The sequence below is a fragment of the Dendrobates tinctorius genome, unplaced genomic scaffold (assembly GCF_039654945.1).
Source record: "Dendrobates tinctorius isolate UK_male_01 unplaced genomic scaffold, ASM3965494v1 ptg000249l, whole genome shotgun sequence".
Lineage (NCBI taxonomy): Eukaryota > Metazoa > Chordata > Amphibia > Anura > Dendrobatidae > Dendrobates > Dendrobates tinctorius.
In genome coordinates, this window is record NW_027361916.1 from 489207 (window position 1) to 506254 (window position 17048).

Here is a 17048-nt window from a genome sequence, read left to right on the forward strand (position 1 = left end):
GCCCTGGCGGCCATTCTGACTGCATCAGCCGAGGCATCTGCTAGGAAGGCTGCGCCATCCTGGATTATTGGTAGGGCCCCAAGGATTTCCTGTCTAGATGTTCCTTGTTTTAACTGCGACTCTAACTGGTCCAACCAGACCATCATGGACCTGGCCGTGCAAGTCGATGCTACTGCTGGTCTTAAGGAACCGGCTGCCATTTCCCAGGTATTTTTAAGGAAGGTATCTGCCTTCCTGTCTAGAGGATCTTTAAGGGACCCCATGTCATCAAAGGGTAGCGAGGATCTTTTTGATGCTTTCACAATAGCTGCATCTAATTTGGGGGCCTTGTCCCAAGTATTCATTGCTGAATCGTCAAAGGGATATCTAAGCTTGAGGGCTGGTGGTAGCGACCCTCTTTTATCTGGCTTTTTCCACTCTCTGCGGATGAGATCCTGGATCTTTTCGTTTAGTGGGAAGACCCTACGCTTCCTCTGCTCCAGCCCCCCCAAACATCACATCCTGCATGGATAATTGAGGCTTCGGCTCCTCCACCTCCATTGTTCCTCTGACCGCTTTTACCAATTTGTCTACTCGGTCGAGCGGCAGGCAAAACCGACCAGAGTCCTCTTCTTCTGAGGACGAGGGAAATGAAATATGGGAGCCCTTACTTCTCCTCCACTCTGTCGAGGAATCCGACTCCACCAGGTCCTCACCCCTTACACTCTCTGGTTGGGACAGGGATTTTAGGGTTTCCTTCATCTCTGCCCTTACTATATCCCTTAAACACGCCGCTACTGCGGGCGACTCCTACGCCACTGTCTGCTGGATACAGGGGGGACATAACTTTTTGGGGCATGAATCTGGTAACGGGCATGCACAGAGTGCGCATTCCCTGTGTCTGGTTTTACTCGTAGCTTTCTTCCCCTAGAATAAAACACAGGAGGCCCCGTCACTGAGTGAACATTCACGAAGATCACTTACCAGTGCCACAATCAAGTACCGGAGAATGAGGGGGATTTTTCTCAGTCGCTGCTCCTGACCGCCTAGAGGAGCTTTTATGACTGGACTGGTCACTTCGTCCTGGATGCTCCTTACTGTCACGAGCCTCTTTCTTCTTCTGTTTGACCTGCCTAAGATCATCCAGGGGCGGCAGTGAAGATTGTCGCTGTTGCTGCTGCTTTTGCTGCTGCTCCTGATTGCTCTCCATTACTAGCTTGCAATAATGTGGCCAAGGCAAGGCACCCATCTAGGGTCCTGCCTATATACCCCTCCTCCGGACAGATTTCCTCTTGCCGTGCCCTCCCCCCTAATAGGGCCCCCCTCCCCAGCTGGCGCCGCTTTGGGCAGGGGAACCGGCGCTTACCGGCGTCCTCCCGATGGGCGCCGCCATCTTGGGTCCCCGCGCCTACGCAGTGGCGCCGCTGACCCAGAAGCGCCCCGAGGCTCCGCCCCGACGTTACCGCGACTCCGACGTGACCTGAAGTCACGCGGGGCGCTCCACCATGGAGCACTCCCCGGCCCCAGCGCCCTGCAGCTGCGCCGGCCCCCCTCAATCCACCGCGATCGCGCCGCCGGAGCTGGGAGCCCCCGGGGGGCATACTTACCGGCGGCGGCGCACATATGGAGACGGACCTCCTCCGGATGCCGCTCCCTGCTGTATCCACTACCGCCGTGCCACCCATCCTGGGCCACAGTGGCGTCCTCCAGGAGCTCCGCACCAGGCCGAGGTAGGAGACCCCCCTCGCTACCTGTACCGGCCGGCCGGCCTGGGATCTGGTCTGTAGGATCCCGTCCCCTCAGGAACAGGAAACCAACTGATGCGTGGGAGAGGTGCCGCCCTTTTGTATCTGTAGGTTTCCTGTTCCCGAAGGGCTGATCCCCTCTCTCGTGGTGCTGTCATGGGAGTCCGAATAAACTCCCATATAATATTCATCCTTGAATTTATCCTATAAAACTTCCATACAATATTCCATCCTTGAACGCACGCCGCGTGCATCATGTTCTTGTACAATTTGTGAATAATATATATAGGTTCTCCTCGTCGGAGTTATTTTTGAAGGTCAACAAAAAATGATTTTCCTGTAATTCATTTCTCACGCTCTAGGTATAATAATGACTTTTCCCTGTGTGGGATTTTTGATAAAGAGGTTGACAACTAGTTGGACAACCCCTTCTCATTCCTCATGTTTGGTCCTGTTACAATAAAAACACTTACACAAACCTCCCATGCTGGCACCGTCTCAGTGGTTCTTGGGGCTCTTTTGAGGTTTTTACATCATGTGAGCCCTGTGCCCAATCAGCGCTGACGTCACTGTCCCCACCTTCAGACAAATCAAGCATCATGAGGCCGTCAGAGAGCAGCCGCAGCCCTGGCCTCCTGTTGATGTTCAATACGTGTGAAGGAACAGTGAAAGCTGCTGCTGATTGGGTGCAGGGCTCGTGTGATGTGACAACCTCACATAAGCCCCGGGACAGTGAGTCTCGACACCGCTGAAGTGGAGCCGGCACGCCAGCGGAGTATGAGTGTTTTTATTTTAATGAGGCCAAACATGAGGAATGAGTCCTTTGAAAAAAAAAAATATATACCGTATTTTTTGGACTAAAAGATGCACCTAGGTTTTAGAGCAGGAAATTAGGAAAAAAATTAACGCAAAAAGTGTGGTCAATTCTGTACTTAATATCCCCTATCCTGGTATGTATGGTCCCCTCACCCCCATCCTGATACACATGGCCATCTCATCCTTACTTAGTATGCATGGATCACTCATCCCTATCCTGGCAGAAATGATCACCCTCATCCCTATGCTAGTATGCGTGGTCACATCCCTATCCTGGTATACAGTGCCCCATCCTTATCCTGGTATGCAGGGCCCCCATCTCGTCCTATTATGCATGGCCCCATCAGAAAATATTAAAAAAAAAAATTACACTTACCTACCCAGGGCTCCCTCACAGCATCCTGCTCCGATGCCAGCAATTGTTTTAGGCTATGTGCCCACGCTGCAGAAATGCTGCAAAATTGTCTGCAGCATTTCCACAACTCCCTGCCGTGGGTAAAATGCATGCGGAATTTGCAAGCGTTTTCCGGCAAAATACAAGCATTTTGCAAGCGTTTTTAGCTTCCATAATGCTAGCGCTTTCCAACCGATTTGAAGCATCGCTTGAAATAGTGATACAGGTTGGTCCCACTTGTCAAGCATAGTGCTTGACAAGTGCGACCAACTTTTTACTATTGATGCTGCCTATGCAGCATCAGTAGTAAAAGATAGAATGTTAAAAATAAAAAAATGTGTATACTTACCCTGTCAGCCCCCAAAGTCCTCCAGGTCCTTAGCGACGCTGCCAGCAACTTCCGTTCACAGAGATGCATTGCGCGAATGACCTCTGATGACGTAGCTGTCACGCAACCGTGACGTCACAAAGCTCATTCGCGCAATGCATCCCTGGGAACGGAAGTTGCTGGCAGCATCGCTGGGGGCCGACAGAGGGTAGATATCCATTTTTTTAATTTTAATTCTATTTTGTACAGAAATATGGTACACAGGGCATGGAGGAAAGTCTCCTCCAGACCCTGGGTACCATCCGCACATGAAGCACTCACTTTACGTATAGTGGGCATAGCCACATGTGTAAAGTGAGCGTTTCAATGCAATCCTATAGCAGCGGAATCGCCGAGATTCCGCAAAATGGACATGGTGCGGATTTTACTGCGATGCGATTCTACAGCGGAAAAATCCACGGCATGGGCACAGCAATTGCGGATTCCCATAGGATTGCATGGGAATGCGTTGTTATAGCGTTATTTGCACAGCTGCCGGAGTGCTCACCGGGACTGTTCATCAGAGATAGCGGTGAGTATTCATTACTCTTCAGTAGCGCGCAGTGTCAGCCACCGGCTTCCTGCTGCTGCTGGCGGTCACGTATGCCGCTACTTAAGAGAAATGAATATTCATTGGATTCATTCATTCATTCATTCATTCATCAGGAGACTATTTGATATTGAACTATATTCAAGCGGGACTAGATGAAGAAAACCCTAAAATCATGTATCATGTTATCCGAAACAGTCAGAAAACTAGCCCCATATTGGCAGATCCCAGACCTCAGACTATATACTTTGTAAGTTTATAAGTCACTCCAGTGTCAGGAATAGATAGTATGTGACAATACAGTATATACCGCTCAGGGAACACTTACCTTTCAGAGATAATTTCCATATTCATACTAAATAATGGCACAGATCTGCCAGACATTATGATTGCACGTATCCCTAGTCTCTATAACGATATTGCACTCATTCCCTGACAGACCGCAGCATGGCCATTAGTTAGAAGCTGCTAATGATCTTTGGAGCAGGTAAGTTTTCCCTGAGTGGTACGTATTGGGCCGTCTGAAGACTGAGTTTAGTCTAGGATAATTTGTCTGCACTACTAATTAACAGCAGTTACATTACCAAACTAGGGAAGTCCCTATAGGAGAAAAACACAAGAATTATACTGTATTTTCACATACTATCTATTCCTGACACTGGAGTGACTTATAAACTTACAAAGTATATAGTTTGAGTTCTGGGATCTGCCAATATGGGGCTAGTTTTCTGACTGTTTTGGATAACATGATAAATGATTTTAGTTTTTTTTTTGTCTAGTCTCGTTTGAATATAGGTCAATATTAAATAGTCTCCTGATGAGTCGTCTTTGGTGAGGACGATGAAACCCATAGAAATGAGAGGCTTGGAGAGTGAGTGTGTATACATCACCTCACCCTATGTACTGTACTGAACTGTGGGGTACATGTTTTTTCTATTAGTCACCTATTGACTAACCTTCAGGGGATGAATTATGGGTATAGTTTTATATTTGGAATTAATAAAACTTAGTTTTATCCTTTTGTCAGCAAACATGAGGAATGACAAGAGACAACCCATTTAAGAAGATTCAATTTTGGCTAAAACTATTCCAACAATATGAACATAAAAAAGTCTTCTCCCCTATGTGACATCTCTGATGTTTATTAACAGTTGATTTCCAAGTAAAACATTTCCCACATTAAGAAAATAAAAAAGGTTTCTCCTCTGTGTGACTGCTCTGACGTCTAACAAGAAGCACTTTCTGGTTAAAATATTTCCCACATTAGCAGGAAAAAGGCTTCTCTCCTGTGTGAGTTCCATGGTGATTAACCAATTGTGATTTCTGGTTAAAACATTTCCCACATTCTGAACAGGAAAAAGGCTTCTGTCCTGTGTGGACTCTCTGGTGCTTAACACAATCTGATTTATTGTTAAAACATTTCCCACATTCTGAACAGGAAAAAGGCTTCTCCCCTGTATGAGTTCTATGGTGATCAACCAATTGTGATTTCCGGTTAAAACATTTCCCACATTCTGAACATGAATATGGCTTCTCTGCTGTGTGAATTCTCTGATGTGTAACAAGACTTGAATTCTGAGTAAAACATTTCCCACATTCTAAACATGAAAAAGGCTTCTCTCCTTTGTGAGTTCTTTGGTGTTCATCAAGATTCCTTTTCTGGTTAAAACATTTCCCACATTCTGAACAGGAAAAAGGCTTCTCCCCTGTATGAGTTCTATGGTGATCAACCAAATGTGATTTCCGGTTAAAACATTTCCCACATTCTGAACATGAATATGGCTTCTCTGCTGTGTGAATTCTCTGATGTGTAACAAGATTTGAATTCTGAGTAAAACATTTCCCACATTCTAAACATGAAAAAGGCTTCTCTCCTTTGTGAGTTCCTTGGTGTTCATCAAGATTCCTTTTCTGGTTAAAACATTTCCCACATTCTGAACAGGAAAAAGGCTTCTCCCCTGTGTGAGTTCTGTGGTGACTAATAAGAGTCCCTTTGTGGTTAAAACATTTCCCACATTCTGAACAGGAAAAAGGCTTCTCCCCTGTATGAGTTCTATGGTGATCAACCAAATGTGATTTCCGGTTAAAACATTTCCCACATTCTGAACATGAATATGGCTTCTCTGCTGTGTGAATTCTCTGATGTGTAACAAGACTTGAATTCTGAGTAAAACATTTCCCACATTCTAAACATGAAAAAGGCTTCTTTCCTTTGTGAGTTCTTTGGTGTTCATCAAGATTCCTTTTCTGGTTAAAACATTTCCCACATTCTGAACAGGAAAAAGGCTTCTCCCCTGTGTGAGTTCTGTGGTGACTAATAAGAGTCCCTTTGTGGTTAAAACATTTCCCACATTCTGAACAGGAAAAAGGCTTCTCCCCTGTGTGAGTTCTATGGTGACTAATAAGAGTCCCTTTGTGGTTAAAACATTTCCCACATTCTGAACAGGAAAAAGGCTTCTCCCCTGTGTGAGTTCTATGGTGATTAACCAATTGTGATTTCCATTTAAAACATTTCCCACATTCTGAACATGAATATGGCTTCTCTGCTGTGTGAATTCTCTGATGTGTAACAAGACTTGAATTCTGAGTAAAACATTTCCCACATTCTAAACATGAAAAAGGCTTCTTTCCTTTGTGAGTTCTTTGGTGTTCATCAAGATTCCTTTTCTGGTTAAAACATTTCCCACATTCTGAACAGGAAAAAGGCTTCTCCCCTGTGTGAGTTCTGTGGTGACTAATAAGAGTCCCTTTGTGGTTAAAACATTTCCCACATTCTGAACAGGAAAAAGGCTTCTCCCCTGTGTGAGTTCTATGGTGACTAATAAGAGTCCCTTTGTGGTTAAAACATTTCCCACATTCTGAACAGGAAAAAGGCTTCTTCCCTGTGTGAGTTCTATGGTGATTAACCAATTGTGATTTCCATTTAAAACATTTCCCACATTCTGAACATGAATATGGCTTCTCTGCTGTGTGAATTCTCTGATGTGTAACAAGACTTGAATTCTGAGTAAAACATTTCCCACATTCTAAACATGAAAAAGGCTTCTTTCCTTTGTGAGTTCTTTGGTGTTCATCAAGATTCCTTTTCTGGTTAAAACATTTCCCACATTCTGAACAGGAAAAAGGCTTCTCCCCTGTGTGAGTTCTGTGGTGACTAATAAGAGTCCCTTTGTGGTTAAAACATTTCCCACATTCTGAACAGGAAAAAGGCTTCTCCCCTGTGTGAGTTCTATGGTGACTAATAAGAGTCCCTTTGTGGTTAAAACATTTCCCACATTCTGAACAGGAAAAAGGCTTCTTCCCTGTGTGAGTTCTATGGTGATTAACCAATTGTGATTTCCATTTAAAACATTTCCCACATTCTGAACATGAATATGGCCTCTCTTCTCTGTGAATTCTCTGATGTGCAATAAGAGTTGAATTCTGAGTAAAACATTTCCCACATTCTGAACATGAATGTGGCTTCTCACCTGTGTGAGTTCTATGGTGATCAACCAATTGTGATTTCCGGTTAAAACATTTCCCACATTCTGAACATGAATATGGCCTCTCTTCTCTGTGAATTCTCTGATGTGTAACAAGACTTGAATTCTGAGTAAAACATTTCCCACATTCTAAACATGAAAAAGGCTTCTCTCCTGTGTGGGTTTTTTGGTGTGCATCAAGATTCCCTTTGTGGTTAAAATATTTCCCACATTCTGAACAGAAAAAAGGCTTCTCCCCTGTGTGAGTTCTATGGTGACTAATAAGATTCCTTTTGTGGTTAAAACATTTCCCACATTCTGAACATGAAAATGGCTTCTTTGCTTTAGGAGCAGTTTGTGTTTTAATGCCTCTTTTGTGACTTTGATTTTCCTTAGTAGTCAGTAATGAATCAGAAGATGGGACCTGTTTCATAGGATCAGATGACAGATCTTTGCTGTGAATGGATGATGATATATCTGGAGTAATGGCATTCACTTCATCTGTCAATAGAAAAACAGATTAGGCAGGTTACAGTTAATACAATAGTTAGGGTTACTGTTAGGCTAAAGTCAGACTAAAGTTAGGGTTACTGTTTGGGTTAAATGGTTAAAATGGTCCGTCAGTATTATAGTGCAGAGGAGGCTTATGCACTTTTATGTTCTGACAGTGAAGAAAGTGCAGTGTCAGATGGCGATGTGGATTTCGAGGGCTTTAGTAGCAGCGACAGTGATAGCTCAGAAATGAGCAGTGATTCTGGTCCATCCTCACACACAAGGACCAGTACAACAAGAAGGACAAATAGCGCTTCTGGAGAAATGTCTCCAACTCAGGGAACAATGCCCAGTACTAGCGCTGTCCCTAGTGCTCTTGAATTGGCGCACACCAATGACAAATTGCACTACAGCTTTTGGGGTCCAATTTCTCCTGTTACCCTTTGGAAAAAAAAAATGGAGGGCGAAAAGATCATTTTTTGTGGAAAAAACATGACTTTATTTTCACGGCTCTACGTAATTAACTTCTAAGAAGCACTTGGAAGCTCAAAATGCCCATCACACATTTCCTTGGGGGGGGGGTCTAGTTTCCAAAATGGGGTCACTTGTGGGTTTCCACTGTTTAGGCACATCAGGGGCTCTCCAAACACGACATGGCAACCACTAATTATCCCAGCATATTTTACATTCAAAAAGTTAAATGGCGCGCCTTCCCTTCTCAGCCCTGCAGTGTGCCCAAACAGTAGATTTCCCCCACATATGGGGTATCATCGGCATGCTCAGGAGATATTGCAAAACAAAATGTATAATCCATTTTCTCCTGTTACCCTTGCGAAAATAAAAAAAACTAGGTCTAAAGGAAAATTTCTTGTTATAGAAATGTTTATTTTTTCCTTCCACATTCCATTCATTCCTGTGAAGCACCTGAAGGGTTAATAACCTTCTTGAATGTGGTTTTGAGCACCTTGAGGGGTGCAGTTTTTTTTTTGAATGGTGACACTTTTGGGTATTTTCTGTCATATTGACCAGGGCTGTGGAGTCGGAGTCGTGGAGTCGGAGTTAGTTTTGGTTGGAGTCGGAGTCGGTAGAAATGTACCGACTCCAGCTTTAAAAAAAATGTATTAATATTTCATAATTGAACTTTCATATGAATTTTATAAATGTTACTCAAATATATATGTTCTATCAAACTATGAACAACAGTGATAAGCAGTTCTGCTGGAAATAGAGACATTTCTTACTTCTTGTGTGTCACTGTTCTCCACTGCCCTTATCTAATCTTATACTTGGTTAACCTCATGCTGCCCCAACCCCCCTACTTACAATGTATGAAACTGAAAGTGAAAATGTGTTGCAAATTCTTAGTAGTAAAGCTCCTCCTCTAGACTAGATCATACTAGGTGTGCGTCTTCCAAGCATCTCACAGCTGCCTGCTACTCAGAAGAGGAAGACTGTAAGAAGTATTATCCTTTCAACAAACTTTGCATCAGTTAACTGTGAGTACATGAGGAATAATAACAGTATTACTGACCACTATATCAGTTGTACGACCTGGCAATAATTTTGTACAATTGTTTTTAGGAAAAACAATTGTCATTTGGATTGTGAATGCAACATTAAAAACCTGAGAATGTCAAAGAAGCATCACATTAAATCAGCTGTATTTGAACATTTCACCATCACTCAAGATAGAAAACATTATGTCTGTCTGCGTATGACAAATGATCCAGACGAAAACAAATGCTGTGAAGCCAAGATGAGTGCATATTCAGGCAAAGATAAAAATGCTCCTACCAGAGCTTCTAATCTAAAGAGACATTTACAGCGCTTTCATCCAGAAGTACTGAAAGCAGTGGATGAGAAAGACTGCAGCCAAACCAATGAACCAGTGCCCAGCTCTTCCAGCCAAACAAAGGAGCAGAGAACTTTGCAGCCATCAGTTGCAAGATATTTTGTCAGTGACAAAGTTACTGTGACAATGACAGTAGATACATTTAAAAAACAGATCATAGAGCTTGTTGTAAAGGATAGTGTGCCTATTTCATTATTTTCACGACCAGCTTTTATGTGTCTGAATGGGGAAATGGCCCGCAAGCTTGGTGTTTCTCTGGAGAGAGAATTAGAAAATTAGTAATCGAAGAAGCTTTTAAACAAAAGGAAGAACTTAAGAAAACTCTCAAGGGACGCTTTCTGTTTCTTAAAATGGATGCCTGCACACGTCACAGAGTGAACTATTTTGCCATCAATGTCCGATTTGTTTGTGACAAAAATGAAATAGTTACCAAGACATTGGCCTTAAAAGACACCAAAGCTCATCACACCAGTGAGTTTCTCCAGGTCTTGGTGGAAAAGGTTCTGCAAGACTATGAACTTAAAAAAGAGCAAGTTCTTTCTGTCGTAACTGACAATGCTTCAAATATGATAAGTACTATTAAGCTAATGAATGAGAGTAATGATGGTGACCAGCAGCTAGAAGAACATTCTGGGTCCACAGACACAGAAATGTTTGAAATAGAGGAACACAGTATTGTAACTGAGGAGCAAACTGAAGTTGCTTCAGATGAACAGCAACATGATAGTTTAGATGATCTTGTTGAAACTGTGTCAATATGTTCTTTCATTCATCACATGCGGTGTTGTGCATACGCTACAGCTGGCTATAAGAGACAGACTGCAAGAAGGACATGCTGCTGCACTGATTGGCAAGGTGAGAAAATTGGCTACTGTTGCCAGAACCCCTAAAGTTGACTCAATTTTGAAGAGACGTGCTGGAAAAGGGGCAATTATTGATCAAGCCACACGATGAGGCAGTACTTACTTAATGATTCAGCGCTTGGTTGAACTGAAAACCTTTCTTGTAGACATGGCTAACCCTTAACTGACGCTAAATGAAAGTCAGTGGAATCATGTGACTGAGCTGGAAAAATTGCTAGAGCACCCATTTACAGTGACTAAAAAATTACAAGCAGAGGACTTAACTCCAGGTATTTTCTTAAAGGAGTGGAAGAACCTAATGTTTCGCCTGTCCCAAAGAGGAGGGTTAATTGCAAGTGGCATTGCTACATCAATGAAACGGAGAGAGGAGCTACTATTACAAAATAACATTCTTTTGGCAGCTGTTTATGTAGACCCAATGCATCGGATTCTTCTAGATGATCAACAGCTAAGTAAAGGAAAAGAAGCTCTGTTTGAAATAGCAGTAAGGATGAAAGGGTTGCAGAACAGTCAGGAGGAACAAGAAGAATTTGGTCGTCCTGCCACATCTTCACCCTCATCATCAACTGATGAAGAATTTAATTTTGAAAAATATTTGGATCACAAGGACCGTGCAAAGCGTTCCCGCATAGAAGAGTCATCCCCATCAAGGAACACAGCCAGTACATTTCAGCAGAATTTTTCATGTGCACTAAAAGAAATTGAGAAATTTGACCGTTCATCAAAAATAACAGTGCAACAAGCGATTCCTCTGTATCCTGACATTGTCAGAGATGTTGCCCGAGTGGTTACTGCTTTGCCACCAACACAAGTTAGTGTACAGAGGTTGTTCTCTGCTCTCAAAATAATTAGATCAGATTTGAGGGCATCCATGAAGGAGGATCTGACAGAGGCAATACTTTTTTCTGAGGACAAATTTATAGATTTCTTCGTATTAACTGCATAAAAGTGTTTATTGCATATTTACTTACAGTTTAGAAAAGTTTATAAAAGTTATTTGCTATATTCTAATTGTATTCTAATAAATGTAGTTTTTGCTCTAAGTGGTCTGATTACTTATATGATGGTGAGAAACTGAATAAGCACGATGTTTAATATTTTACAACAGTAAATTTGTTGTTATGAATTGGCCATTTATGAAGGAGTCGGAGTCGGAGCCGGAGTCGGAGCCTGATAAAATCCAGGAGTCGGAGTCGCAACTGTGGCTTACCGACTCCACAGCCCTGATATTGACCCCCAAACTCACTTCAAATGTGAGGTGGTTCCTAAAAAAATGGTTTTATAAATTTCATATCAAATAAATGTTACCACTATCTTAAAGTACAATATGTCACAAGAAAACAATCTCACAATCACCAGGATTCCTTGAAGCATTTTAGAGTTATGACCTCATAGAGTGACACAGGTCAGAGCTGAAAAAATTGGTCACAAAGGCAAAAACAGGTTCTGGCGTGAAAGGATTAATATTTTGTTGCACAACCTTTTGAGGCAATCACTGCGATCAAACGATTCCTGTAACTGTCAATGAGACTTATGTGGTGCTCTGATTACATGTTCATCTGTATTGGCTTATGACAGGTCGCTGATCCCTCACTGACCTGCCCCCATTATTACATAATGCATATAATAGCATTGATATTATTGGTGATAATGCCTATTATATTGTGGCTATTGTGAGGCATAGAAAAAAATTACATCCAGCAAATTGTCACCGGCGATGGCGGCGCCTGCGTAGTAGCATCTATTAGAGACTACACTCATCACTGTCCCCAATCTCCTCTTTTTCCTGTACGGATTTGGCTGTTCATCACTACAATGACACTCTTAGAAGCACCCTTGACCAAGTAGCTCCCCTCACCCTCAGAACCTCCAAGCACAGAGTGAAACAGCCCTGGCTCACATCGCAAACTCAACTTCTCCAGCGATGCTCTAGGAGTGCTGAACGCCTATGGAGAAAAACCTGCACACCAGAAGACTTCATCCACTTCAAATTTATGTTAAGAACCTACAGTGCCTACAAGTAGTATTCAACCCCCTGCAGATTTAGCAGGTTTACACATTCGGAATTAACTTGGCATTGTGACATTTGGACTGTAGATCAGCCTGGAAGTGTGAAATGCACTGCAGCAAAAAAGAATGTTATTTCTTTGTTTAATTTTTTTTTAAATTGTGAAAAGTTTATTCAGAGGGTCATTTATTATTCAACCCCTCAAACCACCAGAATTCTGTTTGGTTCCCCTAAAGTATTAAGAAGTATTTCAGGCACAAAGAACAATGAGCTTCACATGTTTGGATTAATTATCTCTTTTTCCAGCCTTTTCTGACTATTTAAGACCCTCCCCAAACTTGTGAACAGCACTCATACATGATCAACATGGGAAAGACAAAGGAGCATTCCAAGGCCATCAGAGACAAGATCGTGGAGGGTCACAAGGCTGGCAAGGGGTACAAAACCCTTTCCAAGGAGTTGGGCCTACCTGTCTCCACTGTTGGGAGCATCATCCGGAAGTGGAAGGCTTATGGAACTACTGTTAGCCTTCCACGGCCTGGACAGCCTTTGAAAGTTTCCTCCCGTGCCGAGGCCAGGCTTGTCCGAAGAGTCAAGGCTAACCCAAGGACAACAAGGAAGGAGCTCCGGGAAGATCTCATGGCAGTGGGGACATTGGTTTCAGTCAATACCATAAGTAACGTACTCCACCGCAATGGTCTCCGTTCCAGACGAGCCCGTAAGGTACCTTTACTTTCAAAGCGTCATGTCAAGGCTCGTCTACAGTTTGCTCATGATCACTTGGAGGACTCTGAGACAGACTGGTTCAAGGTTCTCTGGTATGATGAGACCAAGATCGAGATCTTTGGTGCCAACCACACACGTGACGTTTGGAGACTGGATGGCACTGCATACGACCCCAAGAATACCATCCCTACAGTCAAGCATGGTGGTGGCAGCATCATGCTGTGGGGCTGTTTCTCAGCCAAGGGGCCTGGCCATCTGGTCCGCATCCATGGGAAGATGGATAGCACGGCCTACCTGGAGATTTTGGCCAAGAACCTCCGCTCCTCCATCAAGGATCTTAAGATGGGTCGTCATTTCATCTTCCAACAAGACAACGACCCAAAGCACACAGCCAACAAAACCAAGGCCTGGTTCAAGAGGCAAAAAATCAAGGTGTTGGAGTGGCCTAGTCAGTCTCCTGACCTTAACCCAATTGAAAACTTGTGGAAGGAGCTCAAGATTAAAGTCCACATGAGACACCCAAAGAACCTAGATAACTTGGAGAAGATCTGCATGGAGGAGTGGGCCAAGATAACTCCAGAGACCTGTGCCGGCCTGATCAGGTCTTATAAAAGACAATTATTAGCTGTAATTGCAAACAAGGGTTATTCCACAAAATATTAAACCTAGGGGTTGAATAATAATTGACCCACACTTTTATGTTTAAAATTTATTAAAATTTAACTGAGCAACATAACTTTTTGGTTTGTAAGATTTATGCATCTGTTAATAAATCCTGCTCTTGTGTGAAGTTTGAAGGCTCTAACTTATTTGCATCTTATCAAACCTGCTAAATCTGCAGGGGGTTGAATACTACTTGTAGGCACTGTATAACGCTGCCCTTCACCTCGCCAAACAGAGCTACTTCACCACCCTGATCTCCTCACTAGCCAACAACCCCAAGAAACTTTTTGACACCTTTCACTCCCTCCTCAGGCCGAAAGCACAAGCCCCTATCACAGACATTTGTGCTGATGACCTGGCCTCCCACTTTACAGAAAAAATAGATAATATCCGTCAGGAAATCTGCACCCAACCACCAAGTGCTGTGATTCCCATGGCTCACTTTCCACATTTGATCCCATCACAGAAGAAGTCTCCAGACTCCTGTCTTCTTCTCGTCCGACTACATGCACGACCGACCCCATTCCCTCTCTCTCCAGTCATCACAACTCACCTAACTACAATCTTTAACCTCTCCTCGGGCATCTTCCCATTCTCCTTCAAACAAGCCATCGTTACTCCATTACTAAAGAAACCCGCTCTCGACTGGGGCGTGGCCTGGCGCGGATGTGAGAGGACGTGAGGCTGAGGAGCTCCACTGTCATTCTGAAGAATAATCCTTAATAGGCCGACATAACAGAGACCCGTGCACACTTACTGCTGTGGTGGGTGCCCGAGGGCCGAGTGGAGACACCGGGAGTGAAGAAGAGTGCGGAGATGGGGAGGAGGAGGCAGAAAGACGTCGGGGAGGACGGCAGTGTGGCTGCACAAGATGGCGCCGGGAGAGTGGAGGAGGCACAGAGACTGACTGAGAACTATGGCAGAAGGTCACAAATTATCCAGAAGCTGCAGCGCTTTGCAAGGGAAGATGAGGGGGGCACCGGAGAAGGTACTGTGCTGGAGGGAGAGAGAATGAGCAACGAAGCTGCAGGAGAGGCTGAAAGCAGGGAGGAGGGGGGAGGGGGAGTCACTGTCTCTGAGTGTGCATCTGAAGAGGAGGATAGTGAAGCTGATGAGGAGGGCCCTGAAGGGGAACCAACTTTAAAAGATGTCTTTCTGGTGGTATTGTTCTGTAAAAAAACACTGACTAAGTTGAGCAGCCGGGTTGATAATATTAAGGAAGAAATTATTGGAATTAAAGAGGCACTAAACAAGGCGGATGCTAGGATGGGTGCTGTGGAAGAGAGAGTGAGCACCACTGAGGACACTGTAAATAAAATGCAGAAAACTCACAACCAGCACACGCAAAAGAATTCAGAAGTGCACTTAAAACAAGATGATCTAGAAAATAGATCTAGGAGAAACAATCTTAGATTTGTGGGATTCCCGGAAAAAGTAGAGGGTAACGACCCCACTGACTTTACTGAGTAATGGATCCTATCTAAAATTGGCAGAGACACACTCTCCAGTGTGTTTGCGGTAGAGAGAGCACACCGCGTTCCCCTGCGACCCCTCCCTCCGGGTAGTGCCCCCCGTACAATGTTGGCCAGGATACTTAACTGCAGAGATAGAGAGACTATCCTCCGGGAGGCTAGGAAGAAGGAGGACCTCATATTTAATGGACGCCGTATTGAAATATATCCGGACTATTCAGCAGAGGTTCAGAAAATGCGGATGAAATTTGGCGAGGTCAAGAAAGGACTGAGAGTGCTGGGAGTGAAGTACTCTATGTTATATCCCGCCAAACTGAGAGTAGCAGCTTTGGGGTCTGTTCAGTTTTTTCCAACCCCAGAGGAGGCCGTCAAGTGGATGGAAATCAACCACTCCAAACTAAGGGCTGAGAAAGAAGGAAAAGGCTGAAGAAGAAGAATTTTTCGGACATTTTTTCTCTATTTTTGAATCTGTGCCCCGCGACGCCTGGGTACTCAGATCTATTTTTGGGTCGTAGATCCTGGGTTTTTTTTTTTCTTTTATGTTTATTGAATTATCCATGTTAGAAAAAGTTATGTGGCCTATTGGGCATGTTTGTATGTGACGGTGGGAGCGATGTACGCCCAAGTGAAGGAGGTTCAGTGGCTATTCGAGGGCTCACAGTAGCTAGGTGCCAGTTGCACCCTCTCTCGTTGGAGAGAGAGAATCTGTTATACGGGGAAGGAGGGGAGAGGGGGGGAAGGAGGGGAGAGGGGGGGGCGGGGGGGATATGTTGTGGGAGAGTTTTCATACTGCAATGTGATAAAGGGACTACAAGAGACCGACTAGAACTGATGTTCATAGGACATAATGAGTGGTGATACAAGAATTCTAAGTTGGAATGTGAGGGGGGTTTCAGATCCAAGTAAAAGAGCGGCAGTCATGGCAGAAATTAGAAAGTACAATCCAGCTATTACGTGTTTACTAGAAACTCACTTGATTAAAGGAAAAGAAAAATGGCTGGAGAAAAAATGGATTACCCGGGCCTATCACTCTATGTATTCGGCCTACGCGAGGGGAGTCTCTGTACTGATACATTCTCATGCTCACTACGAGGAAATTGAATCTTACGTAGATAGGGATGGGCAGTTTGTTTCCCTGAGATGCCGAATTTCTGGTGTATGTGTGATTATAGTGGCACTTTATATTCCACCCCCATATTCGAAAAAGAAACTACAAGAGATTTTTGAGTGGACAGGTAGGGGAGGGGAATGTCCGGTGTTAATATTAGGGGACGTTAACAATGTCATGAACGAGTATTGGGATCGTGTGGGAATCGGGGGAATTAACCCCAGGAAGGATAGGATGACTCCATTCGGGACATATGTTAGTGAGATGGGTATGATAGACTTATGGAGAGTGCGGAATGAGGGGAACAAATGCTTTTCGTGTTATTCGTCCTCGTATCATGCCTTATCGCGCATAGACTTAGCATTAGGTAACAGGGGCATGGACGGAATAGTTGGGACGGTGGAATATTTACAGAGAGTTATCTCCGACCATAAGGCAATTGAAGTTAGTTTGAGACTGGGAGTGGGAAAAAGGAGGAGAGTAGGGGGGACAACACATCCGGAATGGCTCAAATGTCTTAATATGGAAATTATTAAAAAAGATCTTATT

At 43.8% G+C, this 17048-nt stretch overlaps 2 protein-coding genes across 4 annotated transcripts in view; one reads left to right on the top strand and one right to left on the bottom strand.

The window, feature by feature from the left end:
• The window catches only part of LOC141063248 (gastrula zinc finger protein XlCGF66.1-like), an 815244-nt gene that overhangs the window by 109868 nt on the left and 688328 nt on the right, over positions 1 to 17048 (top strand). The gene's annotated exons all lie outside the window — the stretch shown is intronic.
• LOC141063243 (uncharacterized) overlaps positions 4978 to 17048 on the bottom strand; it is a 136373-nt gene continuing 124302 nt past the window's right edge. For all 3 annotated transcript variants that reach the window (XM_073557309.1, XM_073557308.1, XM_073557310.1), the window contains one exon: positions 4978 to 7816. In XM_073557309.1, coding sequence (XP_073413410.1) covers positions 5115 to 7816 — 2702 coding nt within the window. In that variant the 3' untranslated portion in view covers positions 4978 to 5114. The remainder of the gene's footprint in view (positions 7817 to 17048) is intronic.